The following is a 14643-nucleotide window of genomic DNA, read 5'->3' on the forward strand; positions in this document are numbered from 1 at the left end:
TGAGTCACTCCTGTGCACCACATATAACTCGTTGTAATTGTCTTTAACACCAGCATTTACCGTAGTGTATAATTTTCCAGACTCCAGCTCATCATCTTGAATTTGTTATTTTGTCCTGCAAACTTCAAAATATCCTTTACGCTGTGAAACAATGAAAGCAGCCAAATTCTGACATTTGGAAAGATAAAAATGTTGTTTTCAGACTGATACCTCATCCTGATTATCGTAGGAGTAGCAAATTTTCTGTTCTTCCACCAGCTTCAATAATTGTTTAAGCATTATGCAGTTATACAAGAACTCTGGGTCAGGCTTTTTGTCCACAGCTTTGTGCTTCAGCTCTGAGCTTTTCTAGACTTTTACAAAGTCTGCATGTGTCCCATGAGAGATAGCTCATGTAATTATGCTGTAAATTCCCAGTAAACCATGGGGCATCAAGAGTCTGCCTTATTGCACGCTCTACCCAGGCAGCTGCCTCACCTGCACACCTGAGGAATATTTACAGCCGTCCTGTTGAGGGCAACATGTAAGTAAGAGAACTGCTCCTGCCTGGTTGATGCATGTAAATGGCTTCCCCTGTACCAAAGAGGCAAAAGGGTAAAGTCTAGAAATGTTCATGGATGCAGTGCATGTGTGAAAGCAGCTTAAGTGTCTCCAGTGTCATCCATTCGTTCTGCTTTTGGTAGCCCAAAATCTTGTTTTTTCTCTTATCCCTGTTGGTTTTCATTTAACTACATTTCCACTGTATATAAATAAATGTGATGAGTGACTAAAAAGGATCAAACTCAGCTCTGCTTGAAAGGGATGATTCAATAAAACAAGCCTAGAGAAACCAATAAACACAATAAGAGGTTATTAAATCACACATTATTATTTTTATTTGGATGGAAGATTTCGTGCCAGGTGTTCATGTAAAATATGATTTTAATACAGCGCGGTGTTTACATCAATGCTTGCATGCATCATCTGTTAGTCTTCCTCAACAGCTTTGTTATGACTTTGGCTAGTGTTCCCACGTGCCACTAATTTTTCCATTAATTTTTTAAGAGTTTCTTTATTTGAAGCATTTTTCTTTATCTGGGCTTTTAAACCATTTAAAAACTAAGCTCCATGTAAATATAGCCTCTATTTATTTACTGATTTTATTACAGAAATATCTCATAGTAAAGTTGGGTGCTTATGGTTGTTAAAGCTATTTTTCTCTATTATTGGTCATGACATTCAAGGCTGTGAAATGACGAACTATGCCATTTTTTTACATTATTCTCACAAGTCTCAACAATTAGAGGACAATAATAATAATGATGATGATGGCTGGGCTCTTTTGGCTGCTCCCTTATTTACCCAAGGGGCTCTACAGCGGATGGAGCTACATGTTTGATTTGGCACATTTTTTACCCCGGATGCCCTTCTGAATGCTCCCCTCCTATTTGTCCAGGCTTGTCTCAACAACTATTGGCCAATTCCTCTTACCACAATCATTTCTAAATACTTTGAAAGATGGCTATGCAATCACATAAAGCTATGCGTCACAGCGGAGGTAGATCACCGGGTATGAGATTTTAACACCAACTGCTCTCAGACTGTCAGCCTGGGCAGGCAAACATTCTCCATCCTCACTCTGACCACGGAGTTCCCCAAGGCTATGTGCCAAGACCCTTCCTGTATGCTCTGGACAGACATGACCATCAGTGCATCCACAACTTGAATACCACTGTTAAGTTTGCAGATGATACGACAGTCATTGCACTCAATTTGACATAACAATATGATGTAGTGTGTGTGTGTGTTTTAATAACACACACACCAAAGAGATGATTATAGACTCCCGAACCAAAAAGAAAACCACACACACACCGCTACACATCCATAGAGAGAGTCTACTGCGCACCACACTGCCACCAACACTGCAGCTTTTATAGCACAGTAGAGAGCATCCTCACAGCTTGGTGTGGTAGCTGTACCAAAGATTGTGGGCACAGAGCTACCATATCTGGATCATCTTTACACCACTTGCTGTGTAAAGAAGGCCACAAAGACTCTCCAGACCTCCATTTGTTCAAGCCTCTCCCATCAGGCAGGCACTTCAGAGGTGTACAAACACACAAATAGGCTGAAACACAGCTTCCTCCCAAAAGCTGTAACACTGCTAAACTCGAGCTGTCAGTAATTGTGTAGCCCTACTGTGCAATATTCTTCTGCTACATTCTACATGTGTGCACCCCTCAAATATATATCCGTATATTTATGTAAATTTTAATATTTAATTACCTCTGCCAAGAAGGTTATGTTGAGCAATTAAAGTCTTAATGTAAAAATCTGTCATGCTATGCTTACTGATTATTACTTCCATCCCACACACATCCTTACACACAGAAAAACAAAATCACCTTTCACTACTTAACAGGACAAACTGGAATGGATTAAAACAGTGCAGCGCTCATCCCGGATGTCGCCACCTTTCTGTACTTCTTCCTGGAGGTGTATTAGTCGTTTTTTTTTCCATTTCATTTCTCAGAGTTGCAAATCTGAAAGTATTGGTGGAACTTGCACCTGTTTAAATGTCTTATGTCCTTACTGTTTACATCCTAACAACCACACATATATTACACTATCCTTTTGTATGCATGTGTATGTTCATGTATTTTTTTATTTTTTTTTATTTTTTTACTTAGACAGAAATACCACCAAAATAATGTTTTATACCCAAGTTTGAGCCAACACACTGGACTTCTCTGAAAAGTGAGGAATTAATCAAACTACAAAAACGTTTCTGTTTAGGAATGCAAGCAAATAACTGTAAGGTATAAATACTTTTCTATTATCCTACCTTTTTGTAAAACACGAAATCTGAAACTACATAGATAACATAAATATTTATATTTTTGAATGAAAAATATTGATATATTTTAATATTGGATTTACCATTACAGAAGCATAAAAGTTATTTTGCTCCTACTGTTTGTGTATGTACGTCCGTGCGTACATACACAAACCGTGCTGTGTGCTGTGTGTAAATGTTGTGCACAGGGTTAGGGAGGGCGTATAACTGTCATTTCGTTATGTTTGCATAGTAAGTGCTGAATCCTGAACGTCTTCAGAGGCAGTACTTACACCGTCCCACCAGATGGCGATAGTGAGCGCTGAGCCCATTCTGAGCTGATAGAAAAAAAACACAAACAACCACAAGAAAACCACAAAACCAAGATGGCGGTGCAGGAGACAGCATCTCAACTGTCCATGGCTCTCAAAGTCCAAGAATATCCCACCCTGAAGGTAAACACAAACGCAAACTGGTGTATATTGATAGCCCAATGAGTATGCTGTTGCAAAAATACGCAATGCGTGCTGTGCCACTCGGAAAAAATCGGAATTAGTCGTTCATTAGATAGCGAGTGAACTCGTCAGGGAGGCTAACGCTAGCTGAATTGGTTTAGCCAGGCATCTAGGGTCCGTAAAGTGCTTGTTTTTAAGAGCGGATGTAAAAATATGAGTGGTCCCCTAAATGATATAAGCTGGGGGTTAGTTGGTTAGCTTCCTGCTGGGTTAATTCCTTTTATAATGGAAGCTGGGTCCGTCAGAGGCCCAAAAGCTGATAGCTTGACTTTTTGTTGGGTTTGGCCTGATTATCCTTTTAACCATGGCTCGTGAGCTCACCTAAGTACCTACCTAACGGTGCATCACCTTAAAGATGGCTGGCTTGTGGGAAGCATGTTGTTTTGTGTAGTGTATGTGTGCGAGTGTACAGCTTGTCTCCTGCGCTGACCTGGACATTTAAAAAGGACATTGGGATAGGAGGTTTAAGGGTTACAGTTTATATGGTTACATGGAAGCAGCATGGTTACTCGCCCCCAGTCAGAGAAGTGACATGCAAACGTGATTGGCCTGCTAACTCGGCCGTTAGCTCAGCTGCGGTGCTAAAACAAGTATTTGCCGTGTTTAACGAGCAGCCTGCCCAATGCGTAACGTCAAAGCAAGCGAAATCCGGGCTGGTTCGGAGATAGGTGGGTTTAAAGCTTTCGGGGGAGGAGGAAGATCCCGTAACCCGGTGCTGTCAGGCGGAGAAGCAGCACTGTGAGTTAGCGCAGTGTCATCAGATTGCTGCTGCTGCCTCTCTGTACTTCAAAATGGCCAGTGAGAGAAATCACAGCCTGCCGCCGCCGCACACACGCACGGTTTTCCTCCATTCCATATAACGCTGCTGCTGCTGCGACACCGCTGCTAAAAGACAAGTCCGGGCTGCTTCCTGTGATCAGGAGAGCGTCGTCATATAAAGACAGCAGGGCTGTGAGTACCGGCGCATTCACTGCTTTTGTGTGGTAACTAATTGCGTAATGTTGCATGATGGATAGAGGCATTTCGTGCTGCAGCTGATGTTAAAATGCATCTGTGCTGAGCATGCATGGCTTTGGTTTGGGGATGTCTCTGGCTGTTATGGTTGGATGCTGCAGTGAGATGATGGGCACCATTTTAAGACAGGAGTGATGGTTGTAATTGGCATCAAATGGGAGTCTACAGCTGCAGGACAGCAGTGTTGATTACATTTGGAGCTGTATTGAGCAGAATTTTATCATTATAATAATGCCTGTCCCAGAAACTGAAGAAGCTTCTAATCTGTATTTCTACATTACTAATATATATGAAGATCTTACAATTAAGACACAAAGGCGTTAAAATGTTGGGAGCAAAATGCAGTCAAATGATGATTAAATCACTTGTGCCTTGTATTGATTATTACTGTGATTGTTATTAATATGTAATGTTTGCTGTTTGAAATGGGCTTCCTGTTGTCTCTTCCAAGGATTCACTTAAAACAATTATGAATGATAACCACCATACTCCTATACTGTAAGGCTTTTACTGTGATAACAGTCTGCTTTGTGTTCATGGCTGAATTACATGTTCACTCTTGACTAAATCAAGGTCATATCATAAAGGGTTCCACTAATCTTAGCAATGTATAACAGCTGGTAGCCAGTCAAATTCAGAAAGGGGATATTTCAGTTTTCCCAACCTGCAGCTAAATTTTTTTTTGGAATGCTACAGCTCTTAAATGCAGACATGGGCCTTATGGATTATTTAAGAATATGTGTTATTTATTTATTTTATAAAAATGTATCTGAAAAGCTGTTAACAAGTAAAAGACTTTATGGCTAAATTATAGAGGAGAACGTGTGCTTCCATGTGTGGTCACCATCCTCAAAGCCTTCGTTTTTGAGCCAGGCAAAGCCCTGGGTTAGCACAGTCTGTGCCAGCAGGGATGTCATTGACATGACCCATCTACAGAAAAATTTGTTTATAAAAGTATATAAAAAATCAGAGTTATCTGAGTCTGTTTGAGTTGCCACGAGGATGAGTCTGCCACAGAAAAATTATCTAATCATTTTCAAGCAGCTTTTTAAAAAAACGAGCACCGAGTTTTGTAAAAGTTAATTAGAGGATACCAATCTACCATTTAGCTACTATATTACTATGTTGCCAAAGCCTGCTACATGTGTTTTCCCCAGAAGAAAATCAAAAACATTGACATGTTCAATAAGTGTTGTGAATTGAGGAGAATAGGCATTTGTGTCTGTCAGCTGGCCAATAACAGCAGGAAAATTAATAGATTTATATTAAAAATGTAACACAGACATATTGAAATGACTCTGACGTAATGCAAACTGATTATGCTTACATGTGTAGTCACTCTCTAAGGACCCTCTCTGAGCCAGGAAAAACCCTTTACCTATATTATAAATATACTTCGGCTCTTCCTTACATCTTGCTAAAATCATCATCATCTGTGTTGAAAACCTTGAGTTATGAGTACCGGTAGTTATTTGTTGATCTGGGCAACCAGAATATTTGCTGGTCAATAAGTAAGTATTAACGTTGTCTGTGGCGAATCCTGACTCTAATGTAGTCGTCACTGAAGTATATTAGGGAGTGGAGGCTGACATAAAGATAATGTTTAATCTCTGTTATATTCTGATGGGAGCCGTTAGTGTAATACGAAAAAAGGACATCCAATAATTTTTTGGAGTACATACCAATATGTGGTAAAGTAAGCTATCTGAGAAATGCGGCCCATTTGGGCTTTGCATTTGGTGCTGCATTTTCCAGTTTGTCCCCCCAATTCCTTCCTCGCCATCTTAGTAATCTGTGACATAAACTTGGCTCTGTATTAAAAGAAACGCTCCTTTGAATCAGTCAAAGCACTTCTTTTGTTGATGCAGCATGTCAGCAGAGGGAATATCAAGAATCACATGAAACTAGTTAAGTACTTTTATTGTTGTGCAAAGAAAATAAGTACATAATTTAACAAAGCAGGTTTCTCTGAAAAGGATGTGGTTTCAAATGCTTTTTTTTAGCTTTTTCAAGCGGAGTTTTCAGAAGAAGTTTATAGACTCTGGCTGCACTCCAGTGTGTGCCAACTGGTGAGGGGAAATGGTGTTTTTTTCCCCTTCTCTTTGTGGTCTGGATGAAGTTCTTGAATCTGTTGTGACAGCTTACTTGCTGTTCTAAAATTGAATGACCATAGATTGATATGGAAGTTGTATTTAAAGTGAACTGAGGGAGAAAGTAACATTTTTACACAAATCTGCTTGATTTGCTTGCAGTTTTTCAGTTTAAGTATTAGGAAATGTTTAAGCAGGAGTTTAGCATTATGTTTTTGGTCTTCATTCCAGATGAAACAGCATAAATTAGAGAACAGAACATCTCAAATTAAGGATAACGATGGCCAAATGTTCTGTATCAAGGATAAGAAACACTGGGTGAAAGAAAAAGTAAAGCTTTAGTATTTAAACAGTTTTCTACCATATTGTCTTGAGGTAATTCACATATTGAGCTATAATTGTAGCTTATAAAATTACACTAAGATGCATTAATCCCCTTGAATGAATGTCTGAAATAGAACATTTATGATGTCTACAGGTGCCATACGAGACTCTGAACAAACGCTTTAGAGCGGCTCAGAAGAACATCGACAGGGAGACGAGTCACGTCACAATGGTAGTTGCAGAGCTGGAGAAAACGCTGAGCAGCTTCCCCGTGGTTGACTCTGTGGTGTCCCTGCTGGATGGAGTGGTGGAGAAACTCAGTGCCCTGAAGAGGAAGGTAAGGGATAGAGGCATACACATTTTCCAAGTGTAACAGTCAAGTCCTTCCAGACTGGTAAGAGTGCCAAGTTTCCTTTTAGTTTTAGGGAGGGAGTTTGCAGCTCTTAAAGATGATGGTTTTGAAGGCAGAAAAGTCGATATTTTCCGCCACCTTTTATGATAACACTTGATTTTATGAACACGCATAGCTGTGCAGATGTTCTTTTCATCCCTAGCAGAGTAAATCTCTGATGTCGCTGACTCTCTGCGGTTGCTTGTTTTCTGTTCCACTGAAGCTGACCACACAATAGAGGTTCTGTCAGTTTCAACTTTAGCCTTTTCTCTGGAAGCAGTCTGAAGCACTGCTTTTATACAAAAAGGCAATTACAGAGATAATAAGGCCCAACAGGAAGATGGCTTTCGAGTGCAACTGTGCAGCTGTATATAGTTTTATCATAATAGTCATCCCTGTGTATGTTGTCATTGCTACACTTACAGGCCTGTGTTTTAAAATGTTTCTGGCATTATTTAAAATCTCACTTCTGGAAAGAGAGAAAACAGTTTCCAGAAGGCCAGAGGAATCTCAATTTTACTTGGCAGGCGTTTGAACGCGATTGAGGGAGAAAATAACTTGATGTTTTTTGTAAAGAGATAAAGTGCACGCCTTAAAAAAGGTACTTCAATCATGCAGCTACATTTTGGTCAAGCTCTGTGGACCTTTCTAAGTTACTTGAACCCCTCTGCACACCATCATTATGCCTAACATGTAAAATAGTGTGAAGAGGTAAAGCAGAAGCAACCACCTACATCTTGGTAACCTGGAGTAGAAAAGCTGTTATACATCTATTCATCACATGTAGTATCTTCTTTACAAACAAAATCTTGCTTCACGTAGAGCTGACCATGGAAAGCCACAGTAATCACTGTTTTAGCAAAAGCACCTCATTAGGTGGATTGCATTTGTTTGCCAAGGAATGCTCCAAGGGTGGCTCGTGTGTTGAGCTGTCAAATCACACTTTTGCTTTAAAAAAATTTTTTTTTTTACCTTTATGTCGACATTCTAAGCAGATACAAAAGGTTCATTTTGGGTGGGGGAAGGGGGGGTACTTTCATTGTGTATCAGATTATGTCATATTAGACACTGCATCTGAAATCTGAGAAGTCAAAAATAAAACTTGCTTTGTTCCATTTTAACCAGGAAAACAATGCTTATCTAAATTGGTGTTATACAATTTTATATTTGTTTCTTTTTAAATTTACTCTAAAAGTACAAGATGTGCTGAAAAGCAAGCCTAGGATTGTAATTATGTGCTGAACGATCACAGAGTCCTTACTGCATGTAACAGTGGAAAGAAATTACTCCTTTGTGGTTGTGATCCATAATTTACATCCTGCCATGTCTGTGAAGCAGGAAGCAGCAGTTTTGTTCCAACAAAACTTGAGCAGCGTTCAAGGTTTCTGACTTCTTGGTTTCAGTGTTCAGGGTTTGTTCCTGTTCTAAAGTCAACCATGTTACATGTCATAAACATAATTCATTTTAATTATCCTTCTTAGAGAAACAATTAACAGGAAGCATTTTGTAGCTCTCGTGATTGTGTTTGTGTCCCGTAGGCTGCAGAGTCCATTCAAGCAGAAGACGAGAGTGCCAAGCTGTGTAAGCGTCGCATCGAGCACTTAAAGGAGCACAGCAGCGACCAGCCAGCTTCAGTTAACCTGTGGAAGAAGAAACGGATGGACCGCATGATGGTGGAGCATCTGCTGCGCTGTGGCTACTACAACACAGCTGTGAAACTGGCCAGACAGAGCGGTATAGAGGTAATTACAGGGCTCCTACAGTTCATGTACAGAAAGAGGCAAAAGTTTTGGGTTTTCTGTATTTCTTCATAAATGTGACCTGAAATATTTTTTTTTGAAAAAGAGAACCTAATTAAAGAAATTGTTCTATGATTTACATTTATTTACTGAGGGTTTGATCCAGTATGATGTATCTGCAAGGGGAAAGGTATTAACCTTTACTTTCAGTATGTAGTGCAGGAATAATTGCAACTTAACTTCTGCAATAAGTTCTGCACGTCAGTTTAAAGGACTTTTAACCAGTTCCTTATATACAAAATGTTTAACTCCAAGAAGGATTTCCCTGATACAGACCAGCTGGTTGGTCAATGGCAGGCCCTGTTCAGATCTGTGGCAGATCCCTGCTGGATCTCCATCTGCTCCTTGGCTGTTAGGAGATTTAGTGAATACACCCCTGACTCTTAAAGCAGAATTCATGGTACTGTCCTTGTGTTTCTGTGGATAGGCTTTTGGCTATTGAGAGTGAAGGATTATGGATGTTCTGTCTTTGCACATGTCCTTGCATATGGTCATTCAAAACAACAGCAGCATGTGGCACTACAGTGGTGATGATGGGCAAAGGTAGAGTTAAAGGGAGCAAGAGTGGAATTCAGCAGCAGCTTGAAGTACAGACTGTGGCTACACTGGACAGCTTTCATTGTTTTTAACACTCTGTTTCTTTGCACCATAAAAAGGTCTTTGTTATGATTTAGACTTGCAGTTGAAGGTAAACCAAAAAGACCAACAACAGCACGTACACGAACAAGACAACTTTCCCCACTGCCCTCTGTTCATAATAAACAGCTACAACATGTAGAGGACACCCCTAAGTTGGAACGTGGTTTTACATAAATAATGGATAAACATTAGTTTGTTTATCCAACAGGAAGAGCAGTGATAATGGGACCTCATATTTAATTGTATCTGCAGCGATAATGATTTATTTGTTGATAGGAAATCTAAAATGTGGGTAGTTATAATGAGAGCCAAATGGCCAAAAGGGAGCCTGCATCAGAGTACTGTTTCTGTAATGTGGAATCATCAAAAGATTAAATGCACAGTGTTTTAAACAAACACTGTGAAGTTCATTTGTCTGTGGATAATACTGCTGAAAAACATGGAAATAAATTGTGCTGTCAGTTAAAACTGTCTATTTACAAACATCTCCTGCCCAAACACACCAAAAGCATTACAGTGCTTCTTTTTTTCTGCAAAATTCAATTGAATGCAGCCCACACAATCACAGTTTCTGCTGGAAGAACAACTACTTGAAGCACAGACATCACTTTGCTATGAATGGTGTGATTTCATTACCCAATGCATGAAATCTACACGGTATTTTGAAAACCATATCACCAAACTAGTTGTAATTAGTGATTACTCTACAGGACAGGAAGTCCCCCATCCATGCCTGTCTCTAAAACCTTTTCCCCTCACTTATTTTACAGTTTAATATTTATAATAATTTTTTTTTTTCGTCTAAGATTTGTGTGATTTTTGGCTGGGACTTGAATGGCCCCCAGCTGGATACAGAAATTCTGAGTGGCTTCATCGTTTTGAACTGCTTGCTTCAGGTCCTTTCAGAGCATTTGTTTTGGATTTGCCTAGCACATGTTGCAAAACATTACCTTTACTCTTTTTAATCCTTCTTTTGTAGAATGACATGTGCTGAGCATTGCTGTCTTGCTGCACGACCCAGTTTTCTTTTTCTTTTTTTTACAGACACATCCTGACATTTTAGAATTTTGTGGTATAATTCAAATTAATCGCCCCACTAAGGACAAGACAAGGCCTACAAACCATGACTCTAACAGTACAGTGCGTTTCAGATGGGATGAGATTCAGATGCTGGAATGCTGTCTTTTTATTTCTTCAAATGTAGTGCTTATGATTTACACCAAAACGTTCCAGTGTCTTTTCTCTAACAAACAGCAGATGAGCAGCTGTTTTCTTTTGGAAGAGCAGTGGCATTCTCCATTCAACCGTGACATGGATAACATTGTTGTTCAGTGTTCTGCTGATGGTGGGCTCAAAAACATGAACGTTAGCCAGTGTGAGAGGCCTTTAGTTTCTGAGAAGCACGTTACCCGGGGTTACTTTGTCACCTCAGGTACTATTACACATTTTGCTCTCTGAGGAATATTTGTTAGTCAAGTATCCCCAGGGAGGGTAACAATGGTCCCTCATAGCTGTTTGTCAGTTTGTTAGTTTAAAAAGAAAAATCTTCTCGTTCACACATACCTTTCACATACAGAAATACCCTGCATTTTTCTGTTACCACACTGTGTCTGTTGTGTTTTTAGGATCTGGTGAACATTGAGATGTTCCTCACAGCTAAGGAGGTGGAGGAGTCTCTGGAGAGGCAGGAGACAGCCACTTGCCTGGCCTGGTGCCATGACAACAAGTCCCGCCTCCGCAAGATGAAGGTAGAATAATTAATGATGTTTCAAGGCATTGTTATTATATATAGCAGGGAAGTAAGAACACGCTGAAGAACTATCTTAGCATCTGATCTGGCTTTTAATACTAGCTTTGATACCAATAAGATCTATAAATCTGTGAACCCTGAAAAAAACCCTGCTATCAGTTTTTTACATTGCATAGTTTTGGCTCTAATAAACAACAGTCAGCAGTGTAACAGGTTTTTGTGTGAAAAATTAAGGCTTGATTGCTTTTCTTGTAGTTTTTGCTCTGCTGAGAATCCCAGCAAGTTCCCATTTTAATCCTAAGATTATTTTATTAGACGGGGTCTGAGTCCTCAGTAGAATTCAGACGAGAGTCAATAATCTGACTTGTTGGCTGTTAATTATTTATATGGACGTGGCTTTGTTTTTCTTTCTCGTGAGAACATTAGTAAAATTTGGTTTGGTTTAGCTTTAGCTTTTTGCCAGTTGGGCAATATGTAAATCAGAAAAATTATAGTTCCAGTTGGTAACAGATGTGGATTTTTTCCCTGCTCAGTCCATTTAAATGGTAAAATATTAACAGATCATTTTGCTGTTTGTTCTGTCTCAATTTCCATGGACATTATTAATTAACCATGGGGGTGTTGCCTCATTTTTTTTAAACTCGATGCCTCCTCTTCCATCTTTCCTTTCTCTGGCAGAGTTGTCTTGAGTTCAGTCTGAGAATCCAGGAGTTCATTGAGCTCATCAGACAAAACAAACGCATGGATGCAGTGCGGTACTTAAATCACACACACACACAAATAATTTTTTCACCTGAAGCCTTTTACTGATGTATTTCCACATTTGCAGCATGTGCGTTACTGAGATTGTGAGTCTCTCTGTGTGTATTAGACATGCCAGAAAGCACTTCAGCCAAGCAGAGGGTGGACAGTTGGATGAGGTTCGGCAGGTGATGGGCATGCTGGCCTTTCCATCAGATACACACATCTCTCCATACAAGGTAAGATTAGTGGTCTTTATCAGTGTGAATGTCTACAAGGATATCATTTTATTTGATCAGAAGTCGTTACACAGCAGTGGTTTGTGCTTTGGCTCAATAAAAAGGTCATATTTTCAGTCAGGCTAATAATGTTGACCTGGTGGTTTTTGTTTTGTTTCTGTGTGCAAATATAGATAATTTATGCTTTCTAAAGAAAACTGATATGTTTAGAAATGCTATGTTGAAAATCTCTTGCTCTGTTTAGAAAAAAAAAAAAAAGCACTTGGGAAAATTTTGACAAAAACTTTAAATTCCATGTGTCTGTCTTCATGGAAATATTGGTACCACTTTGGGCAGAGCTGTGAACAAACCACCCTGACTTCTCATGTGTTGAAGTAAAGAGAAAGCGCTACAGACACAGACCAGCCACCAGAGGGCCTCCGTTGTCTTTTACAAAAATAAACTCAATTCCTTCTTTGTGCAACTTTAGACTTCAGGCTTTCAGTGGCACTGCTATTTTTAATTTTCCACTCCAACATCCTCTGAATTGTACTATGGCACACTGTCACCAGGGCTTTTTCTCAAAAAGCCTTTGGCTTTTTTTTTTTTGCTTTTAGGCAAGCCAGACTACTGTAGTGTTTGTGCCAGCTGCTTGTGCCAGAGTTACAGAAACAGCCTCTCTTCCCTGCCAGTATGCTATTAAAGGGAGAGCTTAGTAGCTTTCATTATTATCATAGTGTTTTTCCTCAGTGTCATGATTACTTATGATCATAATAAAAGTAATCATAAATATAATCATGCTCAATAAAAATACTGCCAGGGGTAATTAAAAAGGATTAAACTGTAATTAATTTAGACAACTCAGTTACATTACTGATAGGATTACAGCCTAGAGTCTCAGCTGTTCTCAGAAAAAGCATTAATCACAATTTACTTGAAATCAACATCGCTGATTAAAGACCAAGTCAGCGTCTAAGACTTTCGCTGGGGCTTCTTTTTTTTCTTTTTGTAGGTGGCCCAGCAAAGAGAGCATTACTGTAATAGACTCTGGAGGAAGTAAAAGTGTGTAATAGTGTTGCTTTTATTATTATAATTATTGTTGTTGTTGTTATAAAAGCAGCTTAGAAACAGCTCCAAGAAGATAAATGTGATAAATATGTGTGGAATCTTATGCCCCCCCAAAATATGGTCAATGATGTTCCAGCCTTGTGAATCAATTTGCTGCGTTGCCACCAAAAATACAGCACAAAAAGCTCAGACAGTGGCTGCAGTGCACATGTTTCATTGTTTTACACATTGAAATTTCAGCTCTTTGTATGTTATAACTTTGCTCTCCTGGAATGGAGAGGACAACAAACCTCTGCTTGACCATAAATTTCGTTTTATACGTGAAGTCTAAGGTGCACCCTGTGGTGTCCCAACATAACTAACCAGACAGGGTGCCCCCCAGCTGGAGGTCGTGGGGGGCAGGGTTGTTTGATGGCTGAGGATGTGTTAGGATTGGTGCTGTGTGAGCGGTGTGAAGACAAGCATCAGGGGGTCCAGTATATTTCCATGCAGCTCAACAACATCAACTTGCCTATTGGTCTGATGCTAATTATGTTGCGCCGCAGAAAGATACTGAACCCTCTGCATTCAAATACCCAGTCCAAATATGTATTGGTGAGACAGAGGCTATCTGAAAGAAAAGCAGGGTTCAAATTCAATAATGATATTTACTTTGAAAATTGGGAAAATAACTTGGACTTCCAAGATTGATCGCCTATGATGATGAATTCAAACCAGGGGAATTTGACTCAAGCTTTAAACAGGCAGAGGTGTGGAATAGCCTGCTGCATCTTTTTTTTTTCACTTTTATTTTTGGGGTGTTTTTGAATGGAGCCATTTGTGGGTTAATAATTTTCAGTTCCATTAAAAAAGTGTGGCAGCCTTTTGTTTATAAAAAAGTGTTTCTTTTCTGGTTTGTGTGTTATTTCTTTTTAGCTAGCTTCCAGTTTTGTTTTAGGCTTTTGCTCAGTTATTGAGTGTTAATTATCTACATGTTTAAGCAAAAAAAAAAAAAAAATACAACAAAGTTATGAAAAAAAATCTATAAAAAAGAGCAAGTCGATATCTATCAAAGCAGATGATCTAAAGTGGGTACTATTTTAAAAAAATTAAAACTACTGGTGTATCTAGTAGGTGTATCTGGGGCGATTGTGGCTCAAGACTTGGGTGTTCGTCTTGTAATCGGAAGGTTGCCGGTTCGAGCCCCGGCTCGGACAGTCTCGGTCGTTGTGTCCTTGGGCAAGACACTTCACCTACCACCTACTGGTGTTGGCCAGAGGGGCCGATGGCGCGATAT

The 14643-nt window shown here is 39.5% G+C and overlaps 1 protein-coding gene across 2 annotated transcripts in view; it reads left to right on the forward strand.

Moving 5' to 3' along the window:
• The window catches only part of maea (macrophage erythroblast attacher, E3 ubiquitin ligase), a 90917-nt gene that overhangs the window by 73355 nt on the left and 2919 nt on the right, over positions 1-14643 (forward strand). Inside the window, exons 2-7 of one of the 2 annotated variants that reach the window (XM_031732759.2) lie at positions 3072-3273; positions 6916-7098; positions 8691-8894; positions 11216-11338; positions 12019-12095; positions 12212-12320. In XM_031732759.2, the coding sequence (XP_031588619.1) occupies positions 3205-3273; positions 6916-7098; positions 8691-8894; positions 11216-11338; positions 12019-12095; positions 12212-12320 (765 nt within the window). In that variant the 5' untranslated portion in view covers positions 3072-3204. Of the gene's footprint in view, positions 1-3071; positions 3274-4153; positions 4285-6915; positions 7099-8690; positions 8895-11215; positions 11339-12018; positions 12096-12211; positions 12321-14643 lie in introns of those variants that run through there. The other variant, XM_031732760.2, reaches the window with a different exon arrangement.

The sequence above is a fragment of the Oreochromis aureus genome, linkage group 2 (assembly GCF_013358895.1).
Source record: "Oreochromis aureus strain Israel breed Guangdong linkage group 2, ZZ_aureus, whole genome shotgun sequence".
NCBI lineage: Eukaryota > Metazoa > Chordata > Actinopteri > Cichliformes > Cichlidae > Oreochromis > Oreochromis aureus.